The sequence below is a fragment of the Meles meles genome, chromosome 7 (assembly GCF_922984935.1).
Source record: "Meles meles chromosome 7, mMelMel3.1 paternal haplotype, whole genome shotgun sequence".
Lineage (NCBI taxonomy): Eukaryota > Metazoa > Chordata > Mammalia > Carnivora > Mustelidae > Meles > Meles meles.
In genome coordinates this window covers 126585427-126604463 of record NC_060072.1, presented here as the reverse complement: position 1 = coordinate 126604463, position 19037 = coordinate 126585427, and the positions used below count along the sequence as shown (strand labels likewise).

General features: G+C 42.8%; 2 protein-coding genes across 5 annotated transcripts in view; one reads left to right on the top strand and one right to left on the bottom strand.

Annotated features, from left to right (window-relative positions):
- Positions 1-1958: 1958 nt before the first annotated feature.
- C1QL3 (complement C1q like 3) lies at positions 1959-11544 on the top strand. Its single transcript, XM_046012458.1, has 2 exons — positions 1959-3447; positions 9332-11544. The coding sequence occupies exons 1-2, from the start codon at positions 2860-2862 to the stop codon at positions 9509-9511; spliced, it is 768 nt and encodes a 255-aa protein (XP_045868414.1). The 5' UTR covers positions 1959-2859; the 3' UTR covers positions 9512-11544.
- The window catches only part of PTER (phosphotriesterase related), a 73333-nt gene continuing 61484 nt past the window's right edge, over positions 7189-19037 (bottom strand). For 2 of the 4 annotated variants that reach the window (XM_046012455.1, XM_046012454.1), the window contains exons 4-5: positions 18763-18903; positions 11623-13007 (exon numbers count right to left, since the gene is read on the bottom strand). In XM_046012455.1, coding sequence (XP_045868411.1) covers positions 12797-13007; positions 18763-18903 — 352 coding nt within the window. In that variant the 3' untranslated portion in view covers positions 11623-12796. Of the gene's footprint in view, positions 7261-11622; positions 13008-15015; positions 15242-18762; positions 18904-19037 lie in introns of those variants that run through there. The other 2 variants (XM_046012457.1, XM_046012456.1) reach the window with 2 other exon arrangements.

Sequence of the window (19037 nt, the reverse complement as noted above, 5' to 3'; positions counted from 1 at the left end):
CTTACCGTCTGCAAAAGCAAGCAAGTACAGACGAGCTTTCTAGCATTCATTCTGCCTCTACCATTTCATGATATCCTCACTGGCTTCCTCTGTAAGATGAGCAGCCTTCAGTGGAAGTGTATCTTGAGCTTTTCAATGAGAATTTACTTATTCAACTCTACCTTTTAAAAAGTCCCCATCTATCCCCCACTGGACTCTCTTTGGCAATGAGGAGGTTTTATGAATTTTGATAACTTGGTGCATTCTAAAAGAGTTTGATTAATACATTAACCTTCATGGCCATTCCCACACTTTACTGTCTTGTCCCCCAAAAGAAAGGTGACTTTTTTAGAAGCAATCCACATGGTGTGTTAGGAAAATAGGTATTGAGGCCGGGGGAGAACTTTCTATGTGTCTGATGCTCAAACATATGAAAATAAGTACCTCCTGTGAACCAAAGTCTTATGCCCAAGACATAGACACACATTTCTGAAACCACTACCCTAAAAGGTAAAGATTCGAGGAGTGGGAAGGACTCTTATCCAGTGGCAGCCAGAGGGAGAGAAAATACAGAGACCTGGGCCAGGCTGAGCCCCAAAGGCGGGGGGCTCACTCTTGATTCTCCCTGGAAAGACCTAAGGAACTGCTGACATTTCTCTTAAAAGAATCAATGTGGTTCTCTTCTGTCTGCTCATTTGACCTTATTTCGGTTTGAAACATAGAAGAAGGAAAGAAAGAACTAAATTGACGTGGGGTGGCAGTTAGGCAGGATCCCAGGCTGAGGATTGTCACCCTGGGATGTTACTGTCTCTTGCCTCGCCCTATTTGTTCTTGCTTCTCATTTCAGATTCTTGTCCTGATGTAATAAGTCACCATCTTCCCAGCCATCATCCCAGTATTGACAAGCAAATGTCATCCGCATTTGATTGACATCCATTGCTCCTGAATGCAAAAGTATAATTTACAAATCAATTCCACTTGTTTATTTAAAGCTGTTCTTGTGTGTCTTATGTATTTGTTAGTGCCATAACTTGCCTGATATCTACTCTGGGGGTTTTACATTATTGTTACAAAGCCAGGCTTTCCCTTCTCCTGCTCTCTCATTGCAAATGGGGCTCTTCTTTCTTGTGTTTTGTTTTGTTTTGTTTTTTTCTTTTTGCCCTGTGCCTCAGTGTACATCCAGGAAATGTGCTGTGAAGCCTAGAGGACACTTCCGTACCTTAGCAAAAGATGTTGCCCAGTACTCTTGTAAAGGCTGCTTGGTTTGTCTTAAGACTTAAAGACATTTTAACAAGTGATTATTTTTCATTCATGTAGCGCAAGTAAATGCAACGTCAGGTCCAATGGCAGTATCTCCTGAAAGGTAACTAGAACTGTAATCCTGTAAGTGGAGGACAAAGTATGTACTCACCATCCATAGCATTGGTTAAAAGAAACCCCCACCCCCACGCCATTACGTGGTGGGCCTGTTCACTCACAATCGTTCAAAACGTCCTTTGACTTTTCTCTGGGTAACATCTTACTTCATCTTAGGAGGCTGGAGAGGAAAACCATAAGGTTAAAAAAAAAAACCATCTGGAAAATTCTAAAGGGCCCTTCTTATGTTAAAAGTGGCATTTCAAAAAACACCTGAAGCACGGGTTGATTGTGGGTGAGCCAGTAGAGAAATATTGTCAACCGAGCCACCCTCTTTTCAACCTTCACCTCCACCCTCCAACTGGCAACACCGGCCGCACGGGGAACAAGAGGGCTTAGGTGTGACCTTCGAGGGCCCAAGACTATTGCACATCTGTCTCCCTCCCCCCCAGGTGTGTCCAGCGAGAGCGCTGCCATCACCTGGGCTCGGCAAGGGAGTATTCAGGACCTCACTGTTCATCCATGTGCAGAGGGGAAAAAAAAAGAGAGAGAGAGAGGCTGGGAAAAAAAAAATCCCACATTGTCAGAGTAATGCCAAACTCTCTCTGAGTGGGATGAGCAGAGCAGATGCTGCAGTGAGATGCCAAAGCGGCTCCCCTTCCTCTGTGCCTTGGGTGCCTATAAATTGCTCCGGCGCGCGTTTGTCAGCCTCCTCTTCTCCTGGCAGGTGGTACCCAGGCAGAATTCTGCGTTCAGTCTCTCTCTCGCTCCGCTCCCGGCCGTGAGGCGCTCGTCGCTGCTCACTAGCTCCTCCGCTCCAGCCCGGAGCCTCGCCGAGCTGACCGTGCCCGCCGCCGCTGCTCCGCGCACCCGGGGGGCGGCTGGCCCGAGCTCGCGCCGCCAGCGCCAGGCGTTGGGGGTGCGCGTCTGTTAGAGTTGTGGTGGTTGCAAAGGAGGGGGAGAAAGGCAGTGGAAGGGCGAACAGAGCAAACGAAAGAAGAAAAGAAGGAAGCAGAAAAAGGCAACTTCAGACGGAAAGTTGGTGCGAACTGGCGCAGTCGGCAAAAACGGAAAAGTCGATCGCAGGCGGCGGCTGCATAAAAGTGTGAGCTGCCCGGGCCAGCGCGAGAGGCGGCGGCAGGCTCTGCCCTTCGGGTGGCCGCGCCGGCGCCGGCGGCAGCCACAGGTGCGAAGGGGCTCGCGGGAGGCGAGAGGGCGCCCTGTGCACCCCTCCCCCAGCCCCCACCCCCCAGCCCGGGACTTCAGCTCAAGTCACTTGGCGTCTGAGCTCCCTCCCCAGCCGCAGCTTCGGCAGGGGGAGCGGGAGCGGGAGCAGGCGGGGAGCGGCCGGCGCGCGCCCGCCCAGGGGAGTTGGGGTTCGCAGGGGGTTGTTTTCGGCTCTGAGGAGGTCCCCGCCCAACCTTCAAAATTTTGTCCAAAAGCAGACAAGAGGATCGCCCCGCGCTGAGCCGGCTGGTGGGCAGCAGGAGGCGCCTGATCGCCGCCGGGGCGCTGGGGGTGGTGATGGTGCTGCTGCTGGTCATCCTCATCCCGGTGCTGGTGAGCTCGGCCGGCACGTCGGCGCACTACGAGATGCTGGGCACCTGCCGCATGGTCTGCGACCCCTATGGGGGCACGAAGGCGCCCAGCACCGCCGCCACGCCCGACCGCGGCCTCATGCAGTCCCTGCCCACCTTCATCCAGGGCCCCAAAGGCGAGGCCGGCAGGCCGGGGAAGGCGGGCCCGCGTGGGCCCCCGGGTGAGCCTGGGCCGCCGGGTCCCGTGGGCCCTCCGGGCGAGAAGGGCGAGCCCGGCCGCCAAGGCCTGCCGGGCCCGCCCGGGGCGCCCGGCCTGAATGCGGCCGGGGCCATCAGTGCCGCCACCTATAGCACGGTGCCCAAGATCGCCTTCTACGCCGGCCTCAAGCGGCAGCACGAAGGCTACGAGGTGCTCAAGTTCGACGACGTGGTCACCAACCTCGGTAACCACTACGATCCCACCACGGGCAAGTTCACCTGTTCTATCCCGGGCATCTACTTCTTCACCTACCACGTCCTGATGCGCGGAGGGGACGGCACCAGCATGTGGGCTGATCTCTGCAAAAACAACCAGGTGAGTGCCGGCAGGCAGCAGGGTGGGCGGGGAGGGAGCGCGGGAAGGTACAGCCAAGAGGGAGGAGACCCCGGAAATGGGGGTGGGAGCCCGCGGAGGAAGGGCGCGGCAACCCGGCTCCTGGGAGCGGAGCGGAGGGGTCGCCGCTATTCGCTGGCGAGGCCGGGGTCGTAAGCCCGCGCGGGCGCCGGGAGGCCTGAAGAGCGCGGTTGGTTCCCAAGCTGGGACCTGCACTCAGAGCGCGAGCGCGAGCTCGACCCTCGAGGGTAGGGAAGCCGGGAGCTCCGTCCCTTGGACAGCTTGTGCACCAGGCAGTCCTGGGCAGGAAGCGACCGGTGGGATCCTCAGCAGGGCAGGGTCGCTCTCAGGCTTTGCCTGGAAGAGGAGGGCAGGGGGAGCCCCGAAATGGGCGTGCCAGGGTGACAAACTCGGGGGAGAAAGGGGCCCGCGGGAGAAAGAAGGGGGACGAAAGAGGGAGTCCAAGTGTGACGCGTCCGGGGCCGAAGAGGGACCGGGGGACTCGCGGTCGCGAGGCCCCTACGACGTCCCAGACGGGGGAAACGAGCAGACCGTCCAATTCAAGGCACAGACTCCGGTTTAGATTTCAGCCCAAGGAGAAGAAGGGGGAGAAGTAACGAGTGCTGATAACAAAAGAGAAAAGTTGGGACTCATGGGTGTACTCAGCAAAACACGCACCCAAACCCAGAACCCAGACTCCAGGGGCTGAAGTAGGAGGCCGCACAGGCAGGTGGCAAGGAGCGCGAGAGGCAGAGCCGGCCCTGGGGCGATGGGCCTCACTGCCAGGGAGCCCCCAGGCGGCCTGCGTGAGGGTCTTTCCGACCCTGCCTTCGCACAAGGCGATGGCCTTGGCCTTGACTGTGCCCTAGCCTCAAATTAGCCCTGAGCCCCAGGACTTGCTCTCCTGGGTTGGATGGCTCCGCCATCAGGGCCACGGGTCTGTTTTATGTGGGGGCCAGTTTATCGTTTGCTTGAGAAACTCGCGGTCACTGCAAAACCAAGGTGTGCCCGATCTCCTAGAAGAGGAAAACAGTATTTGTAACTACCCGGAAGTGTCCTGGGACCTGAGGCAGGCGCTGAATCAGCAGGAGCGCTCTGGGCCAGGCCTTGCGGCCGGAAGCCTGCAGTCTGGGCTAGTTCTCTGGCTTTAATTTTGCCTCTTGGGTGGTACAGGGAATGGCCAACTTAGATTTAACAAGGGCTGCTGGGCTTCAGGTAACCCGCGCCTTGAATTCAGACCTTTTCGGTTATAACCCAATCAAGCAGCATTAAGGCAAGATTTCTTCCAAAGACCCAATTCAGGATCAGAGGTGTTGTTTTTTGTTGTTGTTGGGTTTTTTGTTTGTTTTGAAAAGTGAAAGACAAATAGTATAAATGTATAAGAAAGAAAGGACAAAAAAATCCTGTCCCTCCTTTCTCCTCCCACGCCTCATTTCTAAAGGAACTTAGAAGTAAATAGCTCAAGGACCCCACAGGACAGGTAGAAGCAAAAAAAAAAAAAAAAAAAAAGAAAGAAAGAAAAAAGAAAAAAAAGAAAAGAAAAAATGGCCACCAGGAGGCACTGACAGGGTTGTTTATTGTAGTTTTATGCACAAAAATAATATTAAGATAAATAAATATTTACGGAGGAGTGAGATAGTTATAGGTGTATGGTTAAAAAGGGCATGACTCACTGTACCAAAATAGAGCTATTCGATCACCTTTACAAAATGGTTTATGAAGAGCCCCTTAGCAGACAGCAATGAGGCACCCATTTATTTACAAACTGGCTCTCTTCTGACTCAAAGGTTAGGTCTAGAAAATACTGTCAGGCTGAAGGATTGTTTTTAGTGGTATTAATTAAGATGGAATAATATTCAAGTTTTATCAGCCACTGAATAAAAACACTCACATCTTTAAAGATCTGGAAATTGCAATTGCTTGAAAAATCAGGGAATGACACATTTAAATTAGTTTAAAGGTTCTTGTCTCAACTGATGAGCCCAAGTGTATTGAACTGATTCCAGGAAAACCATTTTATATACCTGTTCTAGGTGCATTTTGTTTTTAAAATTATTCCATTGTTTGGAGAGTAGAATGCTTCTTTGTATCCTCCTAGCTTGCACATTCTCTGAGGATCAGGAAAAAAAAATAAGGCAACCAGCTGACCTTATCATGTATAAAGCTCTCCACTGGCATTATTAAGGTGTTACTTCTTCAAAAGGTGTGCAACAAATAATTCTGAAAAATATACATAGCAGCAAACAATATATTTTCAACTTAAGCATGGACTATTTTGGAAAATGGTTATTAAAATATTACTGTTAAGGAATTTTATCCCTAGAATAGAACGATTTTGTAAAGGCTGACCTGTAGACAGTTGCAAATGAGAAATATTTTATAACGTTTATTTTATTAATGTTAAATAAATAGTTTATCAGTGATCTTCAGTTATGTTCTTGTCTGATCACTTCTTAGAATGGCAGTTTCCCCCCTGGGTAGACCTAATTTGTTTTCATAAAACAGAAACTCAGAGATCCATGTCAGTGTAATGTTCCATGGATTAAGTGGATTTGAGAAGCACAAAAATTAAACTAAAAATGCAGTGCACTCTAGGATAGAGGAATGCCTCTGGACCGTAACCATATGAGAACCATTTTATTTATGCTTTGTGTTGAATGCAGGATCACAGATGGAAACATCAAAGGCCAGTAAATTAACCTGATGCACCACTTAACCTTTTGTTTATGATTCCACAGAAGTACAATGAAAATGAAATTATGAGAGCATCAGTAGCAATTAATTAAATTAGCAAATGTTACCATAAATATTGTCTCTAATGATAAACCCTCCCTAATAAGATAATGCTACAGCCACGCAAGCTCCTAGGTTCTCACAAACAGGCCAGTAAAAGGATAACAGTTCTCATATTCCCCATGAAACCATCAACCCAAATTTAATCATATCATTTGTTGCGAGCCCATGACAGTGCATATAAAAGGTAAAAGTTGGACTCTGGTGGCTTTACAGAGAGACAAGAAATATAATTTTAATGTGTTCGTATACCTTTGGCAGAAAACCTGAATTCAAAAATTGCTCTTTGAACACAGTCACTGTGATACCACTATACTAAAAGCTAAAACTGGCTCGAGATTAGAACTATAAAATAATTAAAGACCCGGTTTTATTCTAAGAATCTATGAATTAATTACAGCACCACTGAACATGAGATGTTGGAAACAATAGTTTGTGGGTTGAAAATTCATTCATTAGCGAGATTAATGAAATGGCAAATTAATATTTTCTTTTTAAAAGCGGTGACACACGCACTACAGATCAAGCAGGATCTAAATAGTTAACTTAAAATTTGAAAAGGCATTAGAGTACATTCAGGCAGAAATGGGGATATTGGGCTAAGGAAAGGATGCATCATATTCCCAGGGAAAATGCTAAAATCGGTGTACATTTAGGAACCTGAAAATAGCGTCCAAGGCGGATGCATTACCTTCCTCAGTAGTTCAATGGCTTAAAGGGAGAATTGTTGGAAGTCACCGAGCTGATTATTAGAGCTTGAAATTTCAAGTTCCATTATACCTTTAGAGTAGTAGGATCAGGTGAGCAGGCATGCTAAAATCATGCAAAGCACACTGGAGTGTGGCAGTTATTTAATTGAGAGAGGTACAGTATAGGGTAAAATCTTAAGAGAATCACTTTCATTAAAAAGCAATCACACAACAAAGGAAGTGAAAAACCGTAAGGGTAACCTTCAAGTCTGTGGGATCACCCTAATGCATTTGCAGGTTTTTGTGGTCATACCTATAGAATAAAAATGGTCACATTTACAGGGTTTTCTCTTTATACCCTATAGAATAAAAACTGTATCACATGTATATACATATATTTTATATTTAAGACTATTGCCTCTAAATCAAGGGATTTTAATGAGTACTGGTTCCCAGATGCCTTTATAAAGAAAGCAGTGTTACAGCACAATACCCATAGAATATATAGTAAACATCTGAAGCACTAAATAAAATGTGTCTGCCTATTAATAATAGCTGAAAAGTATATTTATGGATGGCTAATTAATTAATATATTACTGACACGGCTAATTACTAATTTGTGTTTTAATTTTTCTCACCCATTAAAAGTCCACGTGTTTAAAAAAAAAAAAAAGATGAAGTCATAACAGCACTATCCTCCTTGTAGATTTTTTTTTTTCCCCAGGGAATTAATGACTGGATAAAATTAGCGAATCAAAGCACTCAATTCCTACAAACTTATGATTAATTTCTAGGAAATATTATGACATTAAATTGTGTTGTTACTTAACAGTCCAAACAGATCACCTCATTGAATTGGTGTATACATTTGAGTCAATGTTTCAGAGCCTAATTGCATGGGATATAGCTTTCACTATATTAGTTAGTGTCAGTTAGCACAGTGTTAAGCAATTCTAAATCCTTTAAGCCCCTTTCTCCTTTTGCTATACGATATCCAGAAAGAAACGTTTAAAATACTACTCAAATTACTTTACAAGTTCAGCAGTGTCAAAGAGCCTTCTCCTTTTTTAACATTTCAGCATTAATGTGAGAACATACCACATGAAAATTTAATTTGAAAACCTATCATTTAAGTTTTGAAAGAAATGCATGGAAATTCTTGACTTATGTCTCAGTTCCCTCATTTTACCAAGTGATAAAATTCAGCATATTATACCCCAAGTCATGCATTATTACATAATGCAGGTTTACAAAACCACTAAATCACTTGCTATGTTATTCAGGGAAATACCATTATAGTGGAATAGAAGCAAGCCACAGAGTGGAAGATGTTTTACTGAAATAAATCAAATTACAAGCCTGCCTACTGAAATTTTTTTTCCAAGGCAGAACCAAAATATAGCTAAATGAATATAAAGCCTAATTTGAGTTGAGGAAGTGACAGAATGTCCATTTTACTTGAAATGATAGGCAATTTGACCGTTTGCAAATGTCTATCAACCCACTAATGAGATCACAGACTCAACACGAGTGGATTATAGGCAACTTCCATTCTCAAAGCAAACCACACATTTTTAGAATCACCCACATGAAAAAGGGTATTCAGTCAGATCACTAAAAATGTTTAGAAATTTTAGAGACCTCAAAGCTTAGTTCTTTCTATAACTTTTAGATATGTTGAAATTAAATATGGAAGCACACACATCACAGGTTAGTAATAAAAAGGCACACATAGAAAAATGAACTCTGCAAACTTGGGTGATGTTTAAATGAGATTTCTGCCCCCCCCAAAAAAATGCTTTATCTGAATTAGATTTCGAAAGCCCCAAATCAAAAGACTTCCTTCCTTTTTTTTGTCTCCCTATATAGTAGATTTGGAGTCGTATTATTTCTCTGACGTCTCCACTGCTATGGCTCTCCATTTTCTAATAAGCGTGGGGACCCGCTGAAGTTCAGATTGAACCTCTGTCCTCGTAAACAGCTGCTTAGAATATTGCTAATTGGCTTAAATTAAAATGCAAAAAAAATTACCCTTCTTTCCATTCCAAGAAGTGATTGGGCCTAGAGATTCAAGAAATGAGAAAAAGCGCTGATTTAGGAAGAGGATAGAGTGATGTGCGTGCGGTTTACAGCACACAGTAGGAAAAAAGCCTGCTGGAATGACCCTTGCATAGGACCTTTTCATCTTTCTGCTCCTCCCTTCCAGCGACACAGTTGAAGCTGTTACAAACATACCCTCCCAGAGCTCAGAGGCCCAGGTGGACTCTCCCCAGGCTGAACTCTGCGCTGTGGCGCAGGTTGGCTTCCGATGCTGAGTGAATGGCAAACAGGAAAACCCGACAGCTCTCTCCTCCAGATTCTAATTCTCGTTTGCTTCGCACAGGTGCGAGCCAGCGCCATTGCCCAAGATGCTGATCAGAATTACGACTATGCCAGTAACAGTGTGGTTCTTCATTTGGAGCCGGGAGACGAAGTCTACATCAAATTAGATGGCGGCAAAGCCCATGGAGGGAATAACAACAAATACAGCACATTTTCTGGATTTATTATTTACGCTGACTGATCACGCAGAAACTAAGCTTATCATTCTGAGTTTGAACACTGGATTCGTATGGCTAACGTCCATGAATCAAGGATCCCAGGGGATGCCGGTTGCGGGGCACCTCAGTTGTGTATATGTGGGGAATTCAAATGCTACCTGACTCACATCTGTATACTCAGAAACATTATGTAAAAAAAAAAAAAAAAAAAAAAAAAAAAATTAAAAGCAAGATAAGCAGATGTGTTATTCACTACCGCCAAAGCAAATACTCCTCCTTATCGTTAGTGTCCATGTGAATGAAGTCCTATATAGATCACAAATTTTTATAGAAAAATCTAAGACACTGAATTATTTCTTCAATATATATGAACTTTGGTGTACTGTGATCTTGCTGCTTTTATCCATATGTCAGCTTTGGTTCTTGTGAGTTTACCTGCTTATTATGATACCTGGAGTCCATTCATAGTGTGGGGAGAATTATATTACCCTGCAGGAGAAGGTCTGATTGAAACAATGCTGCTTGTCCCCAAAGAATTGTTTGCCTTGTACTTTTGTTAACTTTAGAGCTAGTCCTGGGAATGATTCAACTTCAAGCCTTAACCTGGAATTTTCTGGATTTGAGGGAATTCCCAAGCCTATGATCAGTTTCACATTTTCTTTTTTCTTATGAATTTTCTTTTCTCTCTTTTCCAGTGATAGTCTTTAAAAATAGAGATCGAAATTGTATCATAGGATTACCCTCTAAGTGTGAAAATGTGTAATTATGTATGGTATTTAGAAAATCCCCTGTGTGTCCATTTTGTCAATAGGATGCGTTTAGATTTACTTAGAAAGTCAGAGAAATTTATTCTTTGGTGTTAAATCAGACTGAAGCTTTTGCCTTCTTTGGAACAAAAGATTATTCATAACCCAATGCACAGTGGTTTAATTTGAGCTACTGCACGGGTCACCAAGGGGACACTAAGTAAGGCCTTCAAATAGTTACTACAAGTCACGGCCTGAGGTTATTTCAAAATGAGCAATTTCACATATAACCAATAATACAACAAAGTGTATATATTTTATACAAATACCTGCTACATATACATGTATTTGTGTGTACACACACACACACACACACACATATGTTAGATCAAATATAATATATACATGGCTTCAGACCATAGGCACAGTGGCTGTATAGCCTCAAAAATTTAATTTAAAAAAAAAGTATGTGTATATATACACACAAACACTCACAAATTATTCAACTTATTTTCAATCAAAATATATTTTGGATTACAAAGGTATATGGAATAGCAAAATAATTTAAGTGGCTTCTCTTTTAAGAGTTACCCAGAAAATTAAATTTTATTTGGTTAAAATGCCCTGTACATCACATGTCTGTAAATTATGCCTATGGCTTCTTTATTACCATGTGCCAATCAATATTTCCACTGCTTCTGTGGCAGACTGTTAATATTAGGACTGCAGAAACAAAGTGGCTCTCTTTTGCAATGTTTATGAATCATATGCATTTGAATTATCCACTTTTTTCCCTTTTTTCTCAGGTGGATTAAAGCTGACGGTAAAGTAGATGTTGAAAGTAGTGTAAATCATTTCTCTCTGGCTAAAATACATTGCCAAAGCCATCTCTTTAAGAAAAAGATTAAAAATGCATGTTGATAGATCCTAACTATCAGACAACTTCCACTATTACAATGAAAAATCCGTTCCTCTCTCAGTTGCCTTTGAAGACTCTTTGAGCAAGTCGACTTGAAAAACAGAGATTTAAAAATCTGCTTGTTTTACTGGTGAAGGACATTTGCATTTTTTTCATTTAAAGGAATTAGTTTGTTCTCCTGGCTTGTTCCTCGTGGGTACTTTCTGTTCTAATACACAGAAAAAAGCTCGATCATCTTTGATCCACAGAAGTATCTTGTATTTAGAAAACCTCAACTTTGCAAAAGAGTTACGCGTGGTGTTCCCATCTGAAGGTGCTGTTGGCTTGGTTTAAATGCCTTGGTCTGAGTAACTGTCATGATTTTTATGATTAAAAACACTTAGCCCATTCATCAAGAGTAGTGACTAATTCTGTTTGGCCTTTCTAATACGTTGGATAAGTCATGAAGGAGTTGCAATGGATTTATGTCTGTTTAACAACGTGTATTTATCAAAGAGAAATTGGTAGCGAGGGTTTGGAGATTTGTTTTTTGGGGGGAGCAGTTAACAAATAGTATAACGAGGAATCAACCAAAAGATTAACTTGTAAGCAGCAGTGCACATCTTCTGTGGGTTGTAAAAAGGCTTTATTTACACAAACATCAGGGCTGGGTACCTTCTGAAGAGCAGGCTCTAGAATCGGAATGTCATTTCTAATAGATCTGACCTTTCCTTCAGATAACTAAGCATTATTTTCTCTGTTTAAGCCCAAGGAAAAACAAATAAAAGGTAAAGGGATTAAAGGGAATACATATAAGGCAAACATTTCTCTTTTTTTGCATTATATATTATTAATTAAACTGTGGCCTTTGTTATAAATGTAATGATTCATTAGACTATATTATGTAATATATTTTTATTATGATGATTGAATTTTTATAATTCACTATTAGGTGTTCATGCTCCCTTATACAAGTTTTTTTTAAAACAACAAAGTTTTACAGCAAAAATGGATATCAGGAAGCCACAGGCAACAAAACTGATTTATTATCAGTAAATATAGATAAGGTAGACAGCATATAATTAAGCTTACACAATCTTTTATACCATTGTGAATTGGTAATTGTATTACAGTATCCTCTGGAGGGAAAAAAAGCCTCAAAATTTAACTTCCTTTGCTGCCGAAACTATTTTAAAGTGCCGTATTATTCATTAAGCATTAATTAAAGAACAGCAGGATAATTAGTAGGATCATCAATATTACAAGTAACATTAGATTGCTCCAGAAGGGGGTAATTTAACTAGAAACACTTTAAATTTTCTCAAGTAGTGCAGCTGATAGATTAAGAAAACAAAACAAAACAAAACTCCACTAAGGGGACACAGACTGTAAATCACTGTTTGGAAATAGGTATTTCTATATTTATTTTGTGGAGGCAAAACAATAGGGCTGAATTAGGTTAGTAACTTCTTAAGGTACAGGGGTAACTGCAGTTTCTGAGAAGGCAAAACTCTTCTAATTCTCATGAAAAGGAAAGGGCCCACTATTGGTCCTACAGGGCTCTGATTAACGTCTCACAATGCGCTCGAAAAATGTTCTGAAAATCACTGAAAAATGTTCTCTGCAAGCTTGATACTCAAGGTGTGAACTCATAAACAACCATCCTATTTGAAAGTTAGCCATTGCTTAGGGTTTTCTATCAGTATCTTATCAATTGCATTCTCAGTGATACCTCTAAGCAACATTTTAGGAACAATGTTGGTGAGTATATGAGAATAGCCGTGACCTCCGTATTTCATTAGCCGGTGCTTCGTATGTATGTCATGCGCCATCAGAATTCGGTCTTCATAGCCCTCATCCACCAGAAGACGCACTCTGTGAAAAATGTTAACTCATTAAATGGCATTGGTCTCACATTTAAAATTTTCAGGGCGCTCGAAACGTTTTACTCATAGACGTATTATGCTTGGGGTAGAAATACTGCCTTCCGCTATGGCACGGGTAGCGGGAGGCCCTCATTAAATATTCCACGGTGATGATAAATACTGCGTCCGAGTAGAAGCCTGGTCCTTATTCCACGCACAGAGAAATGTCTAGCCTGTGGTATTTATGATGACGCCAGCAATACTGCATTAAAATCAGTTTCTAATAGAATGTGCCAGTCATTCAGAAAGAAATACTTGGCATTTCACAGAGTAACTTTGCTCTGGATTTGTAGCCAGCTCTCTGCTCTAAAATCCCTCTCTTAGTGGACCCATTTTCCAGATTCTATTCTCTCTCTCGCTCTCTGTCTCTCCGTCTCTCTGTCTCTCTGTCTCTGTCTCTCTCTCTTGCTCTCCTTTCTTCTAGCAAATACAATCAATGGCAGTTTGTGTTTAAAAAGGGAAACAAAAGGAATCTTCATACAAGTAAAACATTTCAAGAGTAAAATCTGTTGTTTTGAAGGTGAAGGGCATATTATCAACTAGATGGTCATTTAAAAAAGGCCAAGAAAGGTACCTCTGTAGTTCGAGCTTGGTCTCTTCGAAGTAACTATGGAAATTTTGGCTTAGTAGTTGTCTCAGAGCATTGGATTAAATCAATCAACAATTGATTTTGTCTTCCTTCTATTTCAATAAGATTGTTGTAAATATTGAGATGTTCCTTTAAATTTATAGCCAGTTGCCTCGAGAATGGCTCTCCAACTTCTGTCTAAACATCTAATCCTCTTTGCTTTGTTAAATGCTGTAATCTATAGTGTGAGTCACCTCCTGACAGCTACCATCTGTGTGTGTCTGGACTCTGGGCATTGTCTGTCGTGACTTCTACGAGTCACTGATGGCAGGAGGTGCAACTTGGAGACAGTGGTTCTTCGGTGGCATTCTCTACATGGGCTTGTCAGTCTCTGGATTCCCAAACGAATCTAGATGGTTGGACAGCACCTTCTTCCCAGAGACTAATTATTTAAAAGGTATCCTTTTTGTTTCTAGGACATTTTTTGCCATTCCGGTGCATGAGTCATATTTAATAATGACTAAAATAAGCAAATTGTGGACCACCACACAGAAACCTCAAACACAAAGCCTTGCCCTCTAAGAACAGATGTTTTAAAATAAAATTATAATTGAAGATGAGATCTTGTGTTTGTAGGTCAAAGGAAGGCAAATGCCAGAGAAGAGCCACCCCAAACCTTTTTGTCTAGAAATCTGTATTCGTGTCACATGTACCCAGGCGTGTCCTGTAAGATCTTGGACTTCTGTTTCTGCCGCCATGGATATTTACCTCTTTAAAAATTTGTATAACGTCCAAAAGCTCTTGTCCAACGTTACTTTTGGAACAGGCTCTCTTTAAGGGAATGATCTGAGTTATATGATCATTTATGAAAAAAGAGGAAGATTTAACAGAATGCATATGCATTGCTGAAACTTAGCGTAACAAACCTTGATCCCCAACTGAAAAGGAGTATCATGTTCCCGGAAATTTAAGGGTACACTTCCCCCCTTATATTTTCTGAACATTTCCTGAAGTTTTTGTCTCTTTTCTGTGTCTGAGAAAAAAATGGTGTCAAGTTACTACAGAGGCATTTCGTATGGAGAAACAAATTCCTGTACGTGGCCTCGTGCCATACCCTGACACCCAAAGTTATCAGATTGTGAGATAGTAAGGAAAGAGTATAATGGATAAGATATTCGTTGAAAAGTGAGAACCCATAGAACTCATTAAGTCAAGAATGGCGAGACCAGTTCCCTTATGAGAAGAATATTGCCATAGCACTTTAAACAGTTCTCTCCTGACTATCAAGATATAACTTGGCCACTCTTTTTTTATTTTAAAGAGGTTTTTTTTTCCTTAAAGATTTTATTTATTTGAGAGAAAGCAAGAGAGCATGAGCAGAAGGGGCGGGGGCAGAGGGAGACAGAGAAGCAGCCTCCCCGCTGAACAGGGAGCCTGATGTGGGACTCCGTCTCAGGACTCTGTAATCATGACCTTGGCCAAAGGCAGATGCTTAACCAACTGAGCCACCCAGGAGCCCTAACTTGGCCACTCTTAGAATAAAAGCTTCTCTCTCGTGCTGTGCCATTGTATGGAAGAACAGTAGTTCCAGCGATGCCGCCAGAAGGAAGGAACCACTGTAGATGAGAAGACAAATATGACAGTAATTATAGAAATACAAATGAGTTAGTGTTTTGCAAACAAATATTAGAGAGAGACTACAAAGTGTGAAAAGGCAGAGATATAATAAGATTTGAGAAATGGAGCATAAGATTGAAAACAGGTGTTAGACACAGAATTTCTGGTGCTGAAAACCAGAGGTAGGCAGAAGCGTGCTTCTCTGTTCTTGCAGTTCAGAGCTGTACGATGACTAAGGCTCAGAAAAGGACTGCCAATGGATGATGAAAATCAGGTGCCCAAAGCGGGGGGTGAGGGGTACCAGAGCACAAAAGGTCATTTAGTAATTACTGTGAGTTGTACTTGAGTCAAGTGACCTAATGCATGATTTTCATTTAAGGACAATTAAGTATATGTATGTGGATATACATAAACACGTGTATATGACATATAAATTTTGATGTATTTCCGTGTGTCCAGAATGTTTATATTTGGTTCAAGGAAAGCTGACCAGAATGAAATTCTTGTTCTTGAATTAATAGCCAAAAGCTGCTAAGAAGGAGTATGAGACGAGTTGTTGGTTGTCCCCCCCCCCATATCTCCTTTATAGACCCCCTCTACACATCCCTGCCCTCTTATTCAAGGTCCAGGAGCCTCATGAATAGTGTAGGCATCCTCCTAAAGATACAAAAGATACAGCTCATTGCCACAAAGGAGCTTAGGGAAAGGAATCAGGTCCTAAAAGCAAACTTCCTGTTTCTAAGATGAATTGTTTCCTCCTCGGGAAATCATGGTTTTGATATCATGGAAGGTGAAAAAGCCCTACCACGCCGCCCACTTTAAATTCCAGGGAATATTCGCCTCTGAATATGGCATGGGGACCCTAGAAACACATGTTTGCCTCTACTGAATGGTGCTCCTAGGCAAGTAAAAATCATAACACAAGATAAACACACAAAAAAGAAAAATTAATCTGCGTATCAAAGAACTGATTTCAGTGGTTTAAAAAAATTTTAAAGACCTAACTTCACTGGCCAGGTCAGTTTGCTTATGTATGGCCAAGTGTCTTCATATTGACATAGCTAGGGTGGGATGGATCAGCCAGCTCTCCCTGACGATATTAAACTTAAAGCATCTTTTACTGTTACTGAGGTCATCAAGAAAGAGTGACCATACACAGGGACAGAAGAAGGCACACAGATATAAAGGTTGACTGCCCAGGGTAAGAGCTGGGGACTGCCCCACTGTGGCCACCGGTTCGAGATCTTTCCCTCAGCCCCTGGGTGTGTATATCCCACTATTGCTGCTTGAACCTCAGTTTCTGGATGTCCCTTCTGTAGGTCAGTTCTCTTTGCTTGTATTCCAAATCAGTTTCTATACCCATAACCACATTCTGGTTCTTGTCATCATGGAAGACTACTTCCTCTCTGAAATCTCAATCTTGGGTTTCCCACTCTGACCCCAAGTTACATCCCTCTATGTTTCCTCTCATGTCCTTCTGTGTACATTCCCCCACTTTACTCAGGCTTCTGCTTATTTCCTCTGCTATGTTATTCCTGTATCGTCCCATTTCTCTCTACACTCTCTTTCCTCCATCTTGGACCCCATGACCCTCACTCAGCCCCACCCCATTCCCCGGGCTCTCAGCCATGTTTTTGAAGACAGAATCCCAACCGTCAGTCTCTCTAACTGTTCACATTTTCTGCCTCTCCTGAAAGCTTCCTTGGTCTTACTGCCAAAATACACAACATTTTGGGTGGAAACAATCACCACATCATGTGCATTGGTGCCACTCTGCAGTTTGTAAAGATCTTGAGTCTCACGTGGGTCTCACACACGACACGTCCCATCAGTGTCTCTCTCATTCCCTCAGCATCCATTCCCAGGCTTCCTCCTCTTCCACGAGGTCCTGCCCTGAATCTTTTCCTTCCTTCTCAGACGATAACCATGGCTGCTTCACAGGGACACTACCAAACACGTGTGACCATATGTCCTCCGTTTCCTGTTCTCACCACGACATCTCTCTGCATTCACCCCATTGCTCGCCTTATTCCTTTCAACCAACTTCCCGTTTGCTTCCCAGATTCCATCTGTTTGTCTCCTTAGAAGCCTCGCTCTGTAGCTCCTCTCTCCAGATTGTTTTAAGTTAGCATCGATTGACTATTTTCATATTCTGCACCAGACACTCACGTAAAAACTCTGAATACTTTATTTCAAATAATTCCATAGCAGTCCTGTAGAATGAGTACCGCTTCCCGGGACTGGTCTCGGTTTCAGTCTTTGTCTCTCTGCTTTTGCTCTCAGACACATAACCATGCTCAACTCTTAACAAAACCTTCTCAGGATCCTGCCGTGGCTTCTCGCTTTGGCCCTACACTCCTGCTTCCCTTTACCACCAAGCTTCTTGAAAGAATACCCTCCACATTCTCTCTCCTCTCCTTTACCCTCTCCTCCTTCCTCACGCTTTGACTGTGGAGACTGCACTTACCAACTGCAAGACAGTCTCCAGCCTATGAAATCCAATGGACACTTTTCAGCCTTAACCTCGCTTGATGCCTGCCACCTGTCCAGTGTCCAAGCCTTCTGCTTTAAATATTCCCCTGCACCGACTCTCACCACAACACATTTCCCTGATATTAAAACTTTTCAATCTGTCCTTGAGTGACTGTGCCTGAGTCCATCCCTTAAATATCAGTGTTCCCCAGGGTTCTGTCCTCATTCTCTTCTCTGAGTGATCTCATTCGTTCCCACGCCACCAACCATGACATGTAGACCGAAGACGCCCACATTTAGTCTCCGTTCAGATCCCTGCCCTAAACTTCCCACCCTTAACCATTTGCTCCACTGGAGAGCAACTCTTAGATACTCCCAAACAGTCATCCTTGTTAATCCCGAATCTGTGTCTCCTCTCAGATTCCCTAATTTGGTGCATTCAAGGTCCACATTACCACGTAATCAAGACAAACCAGGTAGCCATCCGCCCTTAACTCCAAAAATTTTCCACTTGGTTGCAGAGAATGACTCATGATTATTCGCTTAGACAGTTTGGAGGGGTTAGATCTTCTATGGTTAGATCTTAGATGGTTGGTCTTTAGACATTCTACTTACAGCGTTTAAGTTTCAATCATCTCCATAGTGAGTATTTTTGATAAAGAGTTTCAGAAATTCATTGTAGGAGGTTAGGACTTCAGTGTTGGCAACACGGGAACGAAATTGCTTACTTTGTTAGGGATAAAAAGAGGAAAACATCTTTGTTCTCTTATTGTCCTGGCAGGGGTTAAGTATTATCTGTTTCTTGTCAGCTGCCCATCTGCACTGAACTTCTAAGGCTCTGCTAAGCTTTTGCCTACTTAGGATGACTCACTTCCTTCTTGAAATAATATATAAAGATTTTCTCCCTGCAATAGCATTGATACTTTTTTTCTGCAAGTCTCTGGTTCTGCCTGCATACTGTTTTCTGAATCTTTGCTAATACCCGCCCAGCTATGAATCAAAATGGGCTGGGAAGAGAGAATGCTATCAGAGATTTCATCATATTTACCTTCTAATTCTTTTATTATCATCAGGCATGTCGATATCTGGGTTGAATTGGTAATGAAGGAGTTCGGTCCCAAAGAGATCATATTCCAAGTAACAGCCAAGTTGAGCAAACTCTAGTAGTTCCTTTTTATCAAGTATAGTCCTAGAGACAATAAGACAGACACACTGTTATTGTCAAGAGCACATCTTCCACACACACAGATTAAAAGTTCTACGTGTACTGTGTACTGAAGCATAATTGAAGTAACAGAACTTTTGAGTTGGCTTTTATGATTT